The 12,453-nt window shown below is 57.3% G+C and overlaps 1 protein-coding gene and 1 long non-coding RNA gene across 3 annotated transcripts in view; one reads left to right on the top strand and one right to left on the bottom strand.

The window, feature by feature from the left end:
* Nucleotides 1-12,453, top strand: part of ALPL (alkaline phosphatase, biomineralization associated) — a 53,970-nt gene that overhangs the window by 38,091 nt on the left and 3,426 nt on the right. For both annotated transcript variants that reach the window (XM_025447283.3, XM_025447284.3), the window contains exons 3-9: nucleotides 1,408-1,527; nucleotides 1,844-1,959; nucleotides 3,465-3,639; nucleotides 4,312-4,487; nucleotides 7,595-7,738; nucleotides 9,608-9,677; nucleotides 11,270-11,404. In XM_025447283.3, the coding sequence (XP_025303068.1) occupies nucleotides 1,408-1,527; nucleotides 1,844-1,959; nucleotides 3,465-3,639; nucleotides 4,312-4,487; nucleotides 7,595-7,738; nucleotides 9,608-9,677; nucleotides 11,270-11,404 (936 nt within the window). The remainder of the gene's footprint in view (nucleotides 1-1,407; nucleotides 1,528-1,843; nucleotides 1,960-3,464; nucleotides 3,640-4,311; nucleotides 4,488-7,594; nucleotides 7,739-9,607; nucleotides 9,678-11,269; nucleotides 11,405-12,453) is intronic.
* Nucleotides 6,136-8,950, bottom strand: LOC118353935 (uncharacterized). Its single transcript, XR_004813660.2, has 2 exons — nucleotides 8,767-8,950; nucleotides 6,136-6,495 (listed from the first exon to the last, which is right to left on the bottom strand). It is a non-coding gene; the product is annotated as an uncharacterized LOC118353935 (long non-coding RNA).

Raw genomic sequence — 12,453 nt, 5'->3', positions numbered from 1 at the left:
GGGAAGAAGGGCCTGGTGGTAGGTAAATCAGGACGAGAAGAATGATGGTGCCATCTTCACCACCCAGATGGCACCCAAATGGCCAGAGTAGCTCCTTGACCAACGCCTTGCCACTGTGGTGTGTGTGCAGGAAGGCAGGAAGGAGATAGAAACCAGCCCTGAGGCAGTGGGACCCCCTGATCAAAACCACTGGCTCTGGTATTTGTTGAGACTTGATCTCAATCCTAAAACTGCCTGTAGGTAGCCATGCACTCCCATTTTCCTGGAGGCAGAGACTCAGATGGAAGGGGTTTGCCTAAAGGTACACAGCTGGATGGGAGGGCCTTAGCTCCCCAGACTCCAGCTGGGTCTCTGCCCGAGAGGTCTGCAGTTTAAGTCAGCAGACACCTTCAGAAGAGTGGTGGCTGGGGGCTGTCGGGGGCGAGGGGCCGACAGTCACCTGGGCACAAGGGATCCCAGCTCCGGCAAGGAATTCCTGGGCCTGGGGGATGGTGACCTCCCGTAGTCAGGTGTGTCATTTATTGAATCTGGCCCTCAGAGTGACCCCAAGAGGCATCTACAAAGGACTGCATTTGACAGGGAAGGAAATGGAGGTTCAGGGAGCTGTGACCCGCCCCCTGGGGGGTACTTGGCACAGCTGTGGTTGTAATGAGGTCTGTCGGGCACTACAGCTGTGTTCTTTCCTTTGGAGGATTGACTGTTCGGCACATGGAGGGCGGCGGGGGTGTGAGGGACAGAGAAGAGCATTCTGGTTCCCAGTTTTTCTCAAGACTGGGGACACAGAACATCCTCTTTGCTAATTCATCCTAACAGGAGTGAGATTGTGCGTGGCTACTTTAAATCTGATTCGTTAAACAAAAGGCTGTCTTGTTTTCCAGTACTGCTATCAATGCTGTTGCTAACTCAGGTTTCTGTTGACTTTAATGAATAAGCCAAGCAGAGTTTATAATTGATGGCTGGATACCTCTGGGGACTCCTTCAGGTGAAAGTAGTTTGTTCTCTTGAACAGATTAAACATTACCCTCTTAATTGTGCTTGCACAATTCATTTGCTGCCTTAGCAGAATGTCTCTCTCTACTGGGTGGAAGGAAACAGCGTGGGTTCTGGAGGGTGGCGCCAGAACTGTGTGGCCTTGGGCACGTTGGTTCGTGTCTCTGAGCCTTGGTTTCTTCAAGTCTGAGACATGGGGAGAAGAAGGCCCAGGGTCCACAGGCTTGTTCAGAGGGTTGGACTGGCCTATGTCTGTCTACAGACCAACGATGGCTGGCTGAGACAGCCCCGCTCCCTCCCCCAAGTCCAGGCAGCCCTGCCCTGCCCTCAGGCATGAGAAGTTGGGGTATCTGTGATGTGTGGGGATGGGGAGCTGCCTCCCACCCCTGCCAGATAACTGCCTCTCTGTCTATACAGAGAAAGAGAAAGACCCCAAGTATTGGAGAGACCAAGCTCAACAGACCCTGAAATACGCCCTCAGGCTTCAGAATCTCAACACCAACGTGGCAAAGAATGTCATCATGTTCCTGGGAGATGGTGAGACCTGGGGTCCCCAAGGATGTGGCCAGGTGGGGGCATCTAGGTGGAGGCCCAGGGAGCCAGGCTATGTGGATGAGGCTGGGGCCCTGGGATGGGGGGCCTGGCTTCGGACCCAAGAGGTTTGCTCTCCCAGGCAGTCCCTGAGGGTCTGGGGAAGGAAGGGAAAAGATGCCACAGGGTCACATTTACTGAGCTGCGCTCTGGTGCCCACCACCCAGCCAGCCTTGGCACCAAACTGGAAAACTGTAGGTGCCCGGGGTGGAGAGGCAGGGAGCCCAGGGGACTGAGCCTCCCCCTCCATCCCCTGCTGCAGGGATGGGTGTCTCCACGGTGACGGCCACTCGCATCCTCAAGGGTCAGCTCCACCACAACCCCGGGGAGGAGACCAGGCTGGAGATGGACAAGTTCCCTTACGTGGCCCTCTCCAAGGTGAGCCCGGCCCCACACGCCCAAGCCTCCCACCTCTCGGCTGCAGCGAGGAAGGGTCGGGGAGCCGAGCCTGCAGGCAAGGCGGTCAGCCCTCCTGGGGTCTCTGTGGGCCCCACTGTGAAATGAGGACTCAAGACTTGCTTTTGAGGGTTTTAGTCATGGATTTAAAAATCAATTGAGGGTTCCCTGGGTGGCGCAGCAGTTTGGCGCCTGCCTTTGCCCAGGGCGCGATCCTGGAGACCCGGGATCGAATCCCACATCGGGCTCCCGGTGCATGGAGCCTGCTTCTCCCTCTGCCTGTGTCTCTGCCTCTCTCTCTCTCTCTCTCTCTCTCTCTCTGTGACTATCATAAAAAAAAATCAATTGAGGTATAATATGCATGTGCCCAAGCCCACCTTGAATTTTTGCAAACGGCATGTTTCTGTATAGCCAGCGTCCAGGCTAAGAAGCTAAACGTGACAGCAGCCAGAAAAGGCCCCCAGCTCCCCTCCAGCCCCTTGTCCCCCTGACCCCCACCGACTTCCAACACCACAGAGAAGCTGTTCGGCTTTTGTCATTGCTATGCACGGAATCACGCGGTGTATATGCTTCTGTGCCAGTCCTGCTGCCGTCATCCCCTCCCAGGCACCTCCAAGTGGATTAGATTAGTGACTACAGCTCTTTTTTTCTTTTTAGATTTTATTTATTTATTCATGAGACAGAGAGAGAGGCAGAGACACAGGCAGAGGGAGAAGCAGGCTCATCCCAGGGAGCCTGATGCAGGACTTGATCCCAGGACCCTGGGATTGAGCCCTGAGCCAGAGGCAGACAGACACTCAAGCACTGGCCACCCAGGGGTCCCTAGTGACTGCAGCTCTTGTTATTGGGGTCCCTGGTGGTGGCGGTGGCGACTGTGGAGGCGTTATATAATAAAGATCCTCTGGACACTCTGGGTCAGGCCCAGGGCTCACTTCTGGGGGAATGGCAGGGACTGGGATTTTTTTCTGTGGCTCTCAGTCTGGTGTGAAGGAAGACAGGCAAATAGTTTCAGGGTCTCAACTAGAGGTCTGAATGGGGAAGAGAAGGGAGCCTCTTCCCCATTTTCCCCATCCTAGATCCTGCTTCCCTCACCCAGTTACTCCCTTTCCATAGCTTCCCCACATCACTTTTTCAAGAACCACCTCCTCCTTCCTTCTCCAAGACTCACCTGCCTACCCCGCTCCCTTACTGGATCTTACAACCCCAGACCCAGAGAGAGGTCCCAGTGATCTGGACCCCAGCCCTCCGCATGCCGTAGGGTTGCATTCACCCCTTCCCGCTGCCCTGGCTGCCAGGGTACAGGAAGCAGGCAGCTAGGTGATATTGTGGCTCTGGGGGGACCTCGGTAGGTAGCAGGGCTTGGCCAAGGCCACAGGAGGCCTCTCTGTCTCCATCATGCCCCAGTCCTCATGGTGTGAGGGGGGCTGGGGTGAAGGCCACCGTGAGGCCTGGCCAATCCCTGACCCTCCTTTCCCACCCACCTGCAGACATACAACACCAACGCTCAGGTCCCTGACAGCGCAGGCACTGCCACCGCCTACTTGTGTGGAGTGAAGGCCAACGAGGGCACGGTGGGCGTGAGCGCCGCGACCCAGCGCACCCAGTGCAACACGACTCAGGGAAACGAGGTCACCTCCATCCTGCGCTGGGCCAAGGACGCTGGTGAGTGGGGAAGTGGCAGGGAGTGGGGCCCGGCTCCATGACCTGTCTGGGCCTCAGTCTGCCCCACTGGATAATGGGGAGAGGGCAGAGAAGGATGCTCTCCAGCTCTGATGTCTGGGAGTCTGGGAGATATTCCTGGAATCCTTTCCACAGCAGGGAAGGCTAGTGGCTTAGGGGTTACTCAGATGTGGGTTCTGGTCCCGGCTCATTTCCCTGAGGCTATTTATCTGACAATAAAATGGACATGAAGACATGGCCCCCTCCTAGGTATGGCGTGAGGAAGGTAGAGAACGTAGCCTGGTGCAGGCCCCATAGCACTTCAGCATCTACTTCTCCCTTCCTCCCTGCAAGTGGGAGGCCCTGGTCCACTTTGGGGTCAGGGTATGAGGTTGACTGACAAGGTGAGAGAGCCACACCATCAGAGGGCCCTGAGGAGGGGACCCTGCGGGCAGATGATGGAGGGGAAGCCACAGAGGCAAAGTGAGCTGTGCTGCCGGGCAGTTGGAAGCCAGCATCACCCCCCCCACCCCCAGGTACTGCCGGGGAGCCCAAGGTCCAGGCAGTCCGTGGAAGCAATGGGAGGCCAGTCTTTAGTCAGGAGAGGCAAGGAGAAGACAGCTTGGACAGCCCCCCATCCCCAGACGAAGCCAACCGTCCTCTCCCACACCCCAGGGAAATCTGTGGGCATTGTGACCACCACGAGGGTGAACCACGCCACCCCCAGTGCCGCCTACGCCCACTCCGCTGACCGGGACTGGTACTCGGACAACGAGATGCCCCCGGAGGCCCTAAGCCAGGGCTGCAAGGACATTGCCTACCAGCTCATGCACAACGTCAAGGACATCGAGGCGAGTGTGGGGGTGCGGGCGATCAGGGAGGGGCAGGCTTGTGAGGCGGGGCCTCTGGTGGGCCTCAGGCCTCTGCTGGCTCAGGAGAAGGAAAAGCAGCTCGGCCTGGCTCCCCACACACCTGGGAGGCTCCCAGCCCATTAGGGGATTTGCGGTTGGGGCAGGGAAGCACTGGAGGCTTTCTCCGCGGTGGGGCTGAGGGATAAGCCCTGATGTAGCTGCCACCACACCCCAAGAATCAGGCGCCCAAGGATTATTCCGTAAATTGGAATCTGGCGCTGCACCAACAGCACCCCTCTGCCCCCCGCCCCCACCAACATGGGAAGGTAGGGGTGACACAGTGGCCTTCCAAGGGGAGGACCTGCCCTGCACATTCCCACATGCACAGACAGGCCCATGTCCCGTGCGCTCGACCAGTTAAGCCCAGAGAAGAGGTGGTGTGGCCAGTGGTTAGCACAAGCTCTCATTTTTAAAACTTCCTGGCCTCAAACCCTTGCCCTGCCATTGGCTAGCTGTGTGACCTTGGGTCAGTTAACCTCTATAGCTTCCCTTTTACAGCCCGAAATGTGCCTCCTTCACAAGCCCATTGCGAGATCCAAATCAAATAATCCTGAGAGTTTAGGGAGGCCTGACACCTAGTGAGCTCTCAGAAAACGGTAGCATTATGCACAAGCCACATATCCCTGTCCTAGCAGGCAGGCTCGAGTGTGCAGGTGCACGCCCGAAGCCCAGACACCGTTCCCGTGGTACTCAGAGGGGCCCCTACTGTCTTCTTAACTGAGGACCTCTGGCTTCTTCCTTTTCTTAGGCTCTTGTTACCCGCTGCTGGGGTCTGGCGAGGGGGCACAGGGACCTTAGCTCCCTGAAACTAAAGTGGGGTTTCAGTGAGGCTCAGAGAAAGCCCCAGGTCTCACCTGTTTCTACCACCTGCAGCCAAACGCACTGGCTCCCAGACCCACCCTCTGTCCCCCATGCACCACCCTCCCCACCCCATTCTCAAGGCCCCCCTACCCACCCATAACTTCCCTTTCCAAGCAGTGGATTAGACACACAGTTGCGGTGACCCCTCCAAGCGAGCATGCATCCGAGGCAAACCTCTGTCCTGACTGTGCCTCTACCTGCTGCACAACCTGGCGCAAGCTGCTTCCTCTTCCTGAGCCTCAGTTTCCCCACCTGTGCAACAAGAATAGCAAGCCCCACCTGCCCCCCTCCCAGGGCCGCTGGAGGCCGAGATGAGGTCATGGATGTGAGAACATTTGTTGTACAAGTGCAGGGTGTAATTACGGGGCTGCTACTCGGGGACATGTGCCAGGAGCAGCCTGAGAGGGGGACAGGAGCTTAGGGAAGATGTCTCCGTGGGGTGAGGGTGGACGGGGGTCCTCGGGCCCCTGGGGGACGAGCTGGGGTGTGACTGAGGGGATGGGCCTGGGCTGGGCCTGGGTGAAGACTGCCCCCCACTCTCTCCTTCCATCCCACTTTGCCCTCCCGTCCACTTCTGCACCTCCACCGCCCCAAAGCCCCCCAGCCCCCAGGCTGCACATGAAACACAACTCCTGGTGTCCGCCCTGAAAATAAATATCTTTTGCTAAAAAAAAAGGGAAAGAAAGAAAGAAAGACACAAACCCAAACCCCAAAGCCAAACAGCAAGTCTGTTATTTGGGAGTTTAATGAGCGTGTGAAGTCCCTGCTGGAGCTGGAAATGATGAGGCTCCAGGCAAGAAGATTGGGGGCTTCATTTTCCACTCTGAAAATGCCAAGGGGTCAGGTTCTGTGGGAACGGGGGTGGGGAGCCGGGGGCCGGTGACCCGGGGTCCCCTCTCCTTCCCCTCACGGCCCACCCCGCCCCCAGAGCTCCTGGCTGGGGCCCACGGTGGCCTTGCTGGAAGCCCTGGTGTCCGCCGCTTCTGCCGCTGAGAACACCTTGCACTGGGGCCGCGGGGCGCCGGGACCCCGTCCTATTCCTGCACTTCCTTCTGCAGCCATCCCGCGGGTGGACGTTCCTTCCATCCTACAGATAAGGAAACTGAGGCTCAGAGGGGTTAAGCGCCAGGCCCTTGGTCCGTAGGTGACAGTCGGAGTCAAACCCAAGTTGGAAGTCAGGCCTGTGCCCTTTCTGGGTCCCTGTGGCCCTGGCTGGCCCTGGGCACCTTCCCCGCCTGGACTCCTGGGTTCTCAGGAGGGAAGCAAGCGGAAGGGACAGAAGGGAACCTGGGCGATGCCAGGCCGGGGACGGAGGACCTGAGGCCAGCCGTAGCGCTCTGCTCGCCCAAGGTGTCCAGGGGCGGCGGCCTGGCCTGGCGCCTGCGGTGACAGGAGGACACCGGTGTGGTGGTCACCGCAGGCGGTGGCTGTTATGCTCTTGGCCCCATTTTAAAAATAGTCAGGACTTCAAACATGGGCTCCCAAGGAAAACAAACAGTCCCGCGTCCGTCCGCCCACGCACGCCAGCCGTGGTGAGTAAAATTAGCCTGGCGGGGACTACACAGACGTGAGCGCTGGCCACTGTTTGCCCAGGCTCCCGGCTGGGCTGCCCCGAGACCTCCCTGGCAGAGGCCTCTGGCCTGTGGCCCGCTGCTTCCCACTGGGGAGAGGGAGCTCTGCAGATGCGCCAGGCGCCCGTGCTGGGGGCAGCGAAGCCTCGGGTTCGAATCCTGACTGTGCCCCTTGCCGTGTGCCCTTAGGGGGAGAAAAACCATATTGCTGCTCCCATTTCTTTAGTTGGAAAATGGGGACACAGGTTCCCTTGCGGCCTTGGTAACGAAGTTGATTAAGATAACGTATCTAGAGTTCAGTGCCTGACATGCAGTGAGTGCTCCCTAGATGGTGTTATTCTTACACGAGTAGGAGCTGAGTCAGGCTTCTGGAAAGCCAGGTACGAGGAATTGTCAGTACCGCCAATATTTCACCCAGAAGCCCCAAACCATGGTCCCCATATACTCATGATTTCATCTCCCCAAGTGGAAAAGCAGAAGCCCAGGGTGGGCAGTGTGGACCAAACCCAAGACTCTCCAAGCTGGAGAGGCATCCACACTGACCCCAGCGCCTCCAGGAGTCCAGCTCTTGAAGCCTGGAACCCTTGGGGTGCTGATGGCTCCTGTCCCCTGTAGGTGATCATGGGGGGCGGCCGGAAGTACATGTTCCCCAAGAATAGAACAGATGTGGAGTATGAGATGGACGAGAAGTCCAGGGGCACGAGGCTGGATGGCCTGAACCTCATCGACATCTGGAAGAACTTCAAACCGAGACACAAGGTAACCAGCTGGCTTGGTTGCAGGGACGGCTTGTGGTGGGAAGGGTTGGAGGACCCCTCTCTGAATCTCAGTTTGTTTCCTCCTCTGTAAATGGGGTTGTAATTCTTACCTTGATGGGCCCAAGTGGTCTGATACATGAATGGCACACAGTAGGTGATCAGTCAATTCCTCCCTTCAGAGGAGGGCTCCCCCCGCCGGAGAGCTAGACAGTGGGGAGGGTGGGCCTGCATGGACATTCAGGCCACCTGAGCCCCTACTGTGTGCAGGGCCGCTCGCTGGGCGTGAATGCCAAAGGATGAATCAGATGGTCAAGGGATTGTGGATCACTGTGTGCTCGGGTGGCGGGCAGCCCAGGACCTACGGGAACCCAGAGGGATCAGACCACAAGGAAGGAGCTGATGAGCCCTGGGGAGGAGGAGGAAGGGTGGAGGTGGGGGGGGAGCGTGTGAGCCATGGTGGGAGGTGGAAGCCAACCATGGTGAGCTGGCTTTGGCCCCCGGCGAGGCACGTGCTGGGGCTGGGAGGCTGGAGCGCTGGAAGGGCCTGAGCACCGGCTCCCTGGAGAAGCTCTGGCGGCCGCTGGGCCTGGAGCAGATGGGGTCTGGAAATGACTGTGGTCAGGAGTGAAGACAGTGGGGAGCAGCCTGGGAGCCGCTTTGATGTCACTCTGGGGTTGGATTTCTGAGGGTTCCAGGACCGGCCCCTGGGGAGGCCTTGTGGGATGAGGCCGGGCCAAAAGCAAGGTGGGGGCAGGGGCCTGAGGATGGCCCCCACAGGGTGGGTGAGGGTGGGACTGAGCTTCTGTGAACCCTTTCCATTGCTCTGAGTCAGCCCCGGCAGGGCCAGAGACACACTGCTCTTCCCAGCCTCAGTTTCTCTCCGTAGAACCTGGAGCCAGGGTTTAGTCCTCCTGGCCTGGGCAAGTGCTCAGCCCTGGAGCTCGGTGTCAACTCCAAGAGGGAGAGACTGGACCCACACCACTGGGCCGGACAGGGTCCCAGGCAGGCCGTACATGCCTCAGATCGTACCTTAACAGTGCATCCTGGAGTCAGACTCCCCTGCCCGCTGAGTGTCTCAGTGTCCTTGTCTGCAAAATGAGAGTAACAGTACCTCCCTCAGAGGGCCAATGTGAGCACCAGGGCCAACGTGAGAACCGGATGAGGTAACACAGCGGGACCTGCTGAGCAGGGCAGGGCAGGGGAAGCCCCACCTCCTCGGCCTTCCCGCCCTTTTTCCCATAACAGCCTCTGAGGTTGCAAAACCACAAATCCAGATAGGGGCTGCCCTGAGGCTGCACAGCTGATTCCCGGCAGTGCCATGCCCCCACCCCCACCCCCAGGCGCTAAGTGGTGCCATCTCCAGATGCGTCCGCTGGCTTCTTCCCGTGGCCTCTGTCCTGGGGAAGCAGCACTTCCTCTGTCACCCTCTTGGTTGGGGTCCCTGGGGCAGAGCTTAGGCTTCACTTCCTCCTTGACTCAACCCACACCTGGTGGATACCCAAGGCCCCTTGGCGACCCATATCTTCAGCTTTTTTGACCCCACGATCCTCCCCTGTTGCTCAAAACTCTCCTTCCTGACCCTAGACTGATCAAGGGCTTCCTGTCCTCTAGGGCCGCATTAGGACTTCACCTTCACTAGGAGGCCCTCCTCGATCTTGCCTCTGGGCTCACAACAAACAAACACACACCCTGTCTCTCAATTCTCATACCTCTGCATTTGAATTGCCTATTTGTCATGCCTTGAAGGCAGAGATAGTAGATCCTCAGGGAGGGATTAGTAAATGGCTAAAGGAAACAAATACATGCCCTTCTGGGGTCAGCCCTCCAACCACCCAGCCCCCACGTGGCTGACAGAGGCCCTTCTTCCTAGCACTCTCACTACGTCTGGAACCGCACGGAACTCCTGGCCCTCGACCCCTACACCGTGGACTACCTCTTGGGTAAGTGGAGTGGGTGGAGTGGAGGACACCCAACTGGGTGCCCTGGGGCTGGGGCTGTGAGTCCAGACCTGGGGGGTCCAGGCCCCAGCCTTCCCCGTACTTAGAGACCTTGGCTCTCAGGCTCTAGGACCTGGAAGAGGTGAGGAAGGGGGGTTCTGGTTCACAGAATTGGGCCTGAAATCTGCTGCCTGTGCAGAGTGAATGGTTCCACTGAACACAAAGGGAAAGAGACGCTCAGGTTGGGGAAGAGATTGCGGCGGGCTCCTGGGCCCATTAGCATCATGGCCCCGGTAAATCTGACCCCTGGCTGGGGCAGGTGGCCTGGAGCCAGCCCTGCTGTGTGACCCAGGCAGAAGCCCACCACGTTGTCTCTGCTGGTGTGACTGGGCGTCGGTACCCCGGGAGTGGGGAGCAGGGGAGGGGCCCTGGCTTGGTGAAATGAGGCCCTGAGCCCCACCTTGCCAACACCTGGGTCCCCTGTCCCACCTGGCTGCTGTGCCCAGCGAGTGGTGGCAAAATCTCTGCAAACCTTTCCCAAGGAGCACAGCCCCTAGTCCTGGGTGTGTCATTAGGGGTTATGGGCTCAAAGCTGGGCCCCTTGGAGGAGGATCCCCCAGACACAACACGCGTGTGTACATGCACACACACACACACACACGCACACACACACAGGCTGTGTAGAGCTGTGCATGTTCCCATGTAGCACAACAGGCCCACTCGTGGATCTTCCCACTCTATCACCTGTAAGCTGTGCGACCTTGGGCAAGTGATTCCTCTCTGTGCCTCAGTTTTCTTTTCTGTAAAGTAGGAATAATAACTATTCTGTAAGATGCGGCGATGGTAGGGCCTACCCCGGCACTGTCATGAGTACACATGAGCCAATGCATTGTATAAGGTACTCGTTACTGGGTAACAAATTATCTCCAACTTAACAGTTTAAGAGTAAACCTCAATAAAGAAAGAAATGAGAAGAGTAAACGTTTATTACTTCACACAGTTTCTTGGCGGCAGGAATTTCAAGGAGCTTAGCTTGGTCTCCCATGAGGTTACAGTCATCCGAAGGCTTGACTGGGACGTGGGCTTCTACAATGGCTTGTTTGCATGGCAGGAAGCCTCAGGTCCTTGCCACATGGAGCTCTCCACAGAGTTGGTCCTTAGGACGTGGCGCTGGCTTCCCCCAGAAGAGTATGTAAGGCTAAAGCTGTAATACTGTATGCCCTGGCCTGGAAGTGACATAGCGTCATTTCTGCAACATTCTGTTGGATGCACAAGATAGTCTTAGTGTAGGAGGGGACACACAAGTATGTGAATTCCAGAAGGCAGGGACTCTTGGGTACCATCTTGAAGGTTGGTGCATATGTGCTTCCAAACCGCTTAGAACGGCATGTGGGAAAGGGGGCAGTGCTCCCAAAGCTCTGGGCACACTTAGGGGCCCCCTGTGGCCAGCTTCCTCCCTGCTCGCTCTAACCCCAAGTTGTATGTGGGGAACCTGTGTTCCCTGAGACAGCCCAGGCTCCTTGGGTGGGTGGGGGTTCCCCCTGACAGGGTCACGGGAAAGCTCACCATCCACGTCCTCCTTGCATCTTCCTCAGGTCTCTTTGAGCCGGGGGACATGCAGTACGAGCTGAACAGGAACAACGTGACTGACCCGTCACTCTCCGAGATGGTGGAAATAGCCATCAAGATTCTGAGCAAGAACCCCAGAGGCTTCTTCTTGCTGGTGGAAGGTAGGGCCCCAGGCCTGGCTGCAGGGCCACTTCCCTGGGAACTTCTGGGTATCTAGCCTTGGGGTGAGGGGATTGGGTGCTCCAACTCTCAAAGGCAGCTGTCCACTTTTGAAGAGAAGGGGAAATTCCTTTTGGGGAAGATGGGTCATGCATGGTGTTGAAGCTCCCAGCCCAACGAGCTGTCCTCCTGTGGGCATGAAGATAGCCTGTCAGGCCAACTAATCCAGGAAGGCTTCCCAGGAGTGGAGGTGGGAGCCTTCCTTTTGGGGGTCCCTCCCTGAGGCCTCTCAGCTTCACTCCTCCCAAAGGACAAGTCAGCAGGCCTGGTGGACATCTGCTTCTGAGCCACTGCCTGGCTGGGCTCGAGGACACAGGCCCAGAGTCCTCCTCCGCAGATGCCTATCAATCTGCAGGAGCCCTCGGCTGGGTGGTGGGCATCTGCTCTTACCAGGAGATTGTATAAGGTACTCGTTACTGGGTAACAAATTATCTCCAACTTAACAGTTTAAGAGTAAACCTCAATAAAGAAAGAAATGAGAAGAGTAAACGTGTGTTTACTTGTGGGGCCAAGTCCAATTCGTGAGTCCTACACCTGAGAGCAGGCCCGGAGCAGGTCCTGGGATATCCTGGGATCCCCCAGACTGGGAGAGCCAGTCCCTTTGGGAGTTGGCAGTGCTCTACGCCAACGTTCACGTGGTTTCCCGGCGCTGGTGGGGGGCCCTGGAGTCAGGCTTGGGTTCTTTGCTGGTGCTGCCCTATCCTGGCTGTGTGACCTCTACCCGTACGTTTCTGTAAGAGGAAGTAAAAAATAGTCTTAGAAGGGTTATTAACATCCATTGCGTTCAGAGACATAAAGTACCTGGAACAGGGCCCAGCAGAAAATAAATATTCCATGTTTCTATTATTACCATTATTATGATTACACAATAGCTAAGTCAGTAACAATAGGAAGTGTGAGGAAGTGATAAAGTTTCCGGAATCTTTCAAAGTTCTAACAGCCATTGTCTCCCAGGGTTCCTGATGTTGCCTCACTGAACTCTCCCTGTACA

The sequence above is a fragment of the Canis lupus genome, chromosome 2 (genome assembly GCF_003254725.2).
Source record: "Canis lupus dingo isolate Sandy chromosome 2, ASM325472v2, whole genome shotgun sequence".
In the NCBI taxonomy this organism is placed as follows: Eukaryota; Metazoa; Chordata; class Mammalia; order Carnivora; family Canidae; genus Canis; species Canis lupus.
The sequence above is the reverse complement of the archived record's forward strand: the minus strand, read 5'-3'. Positions and strand labels throughout refer to the sequence as shown.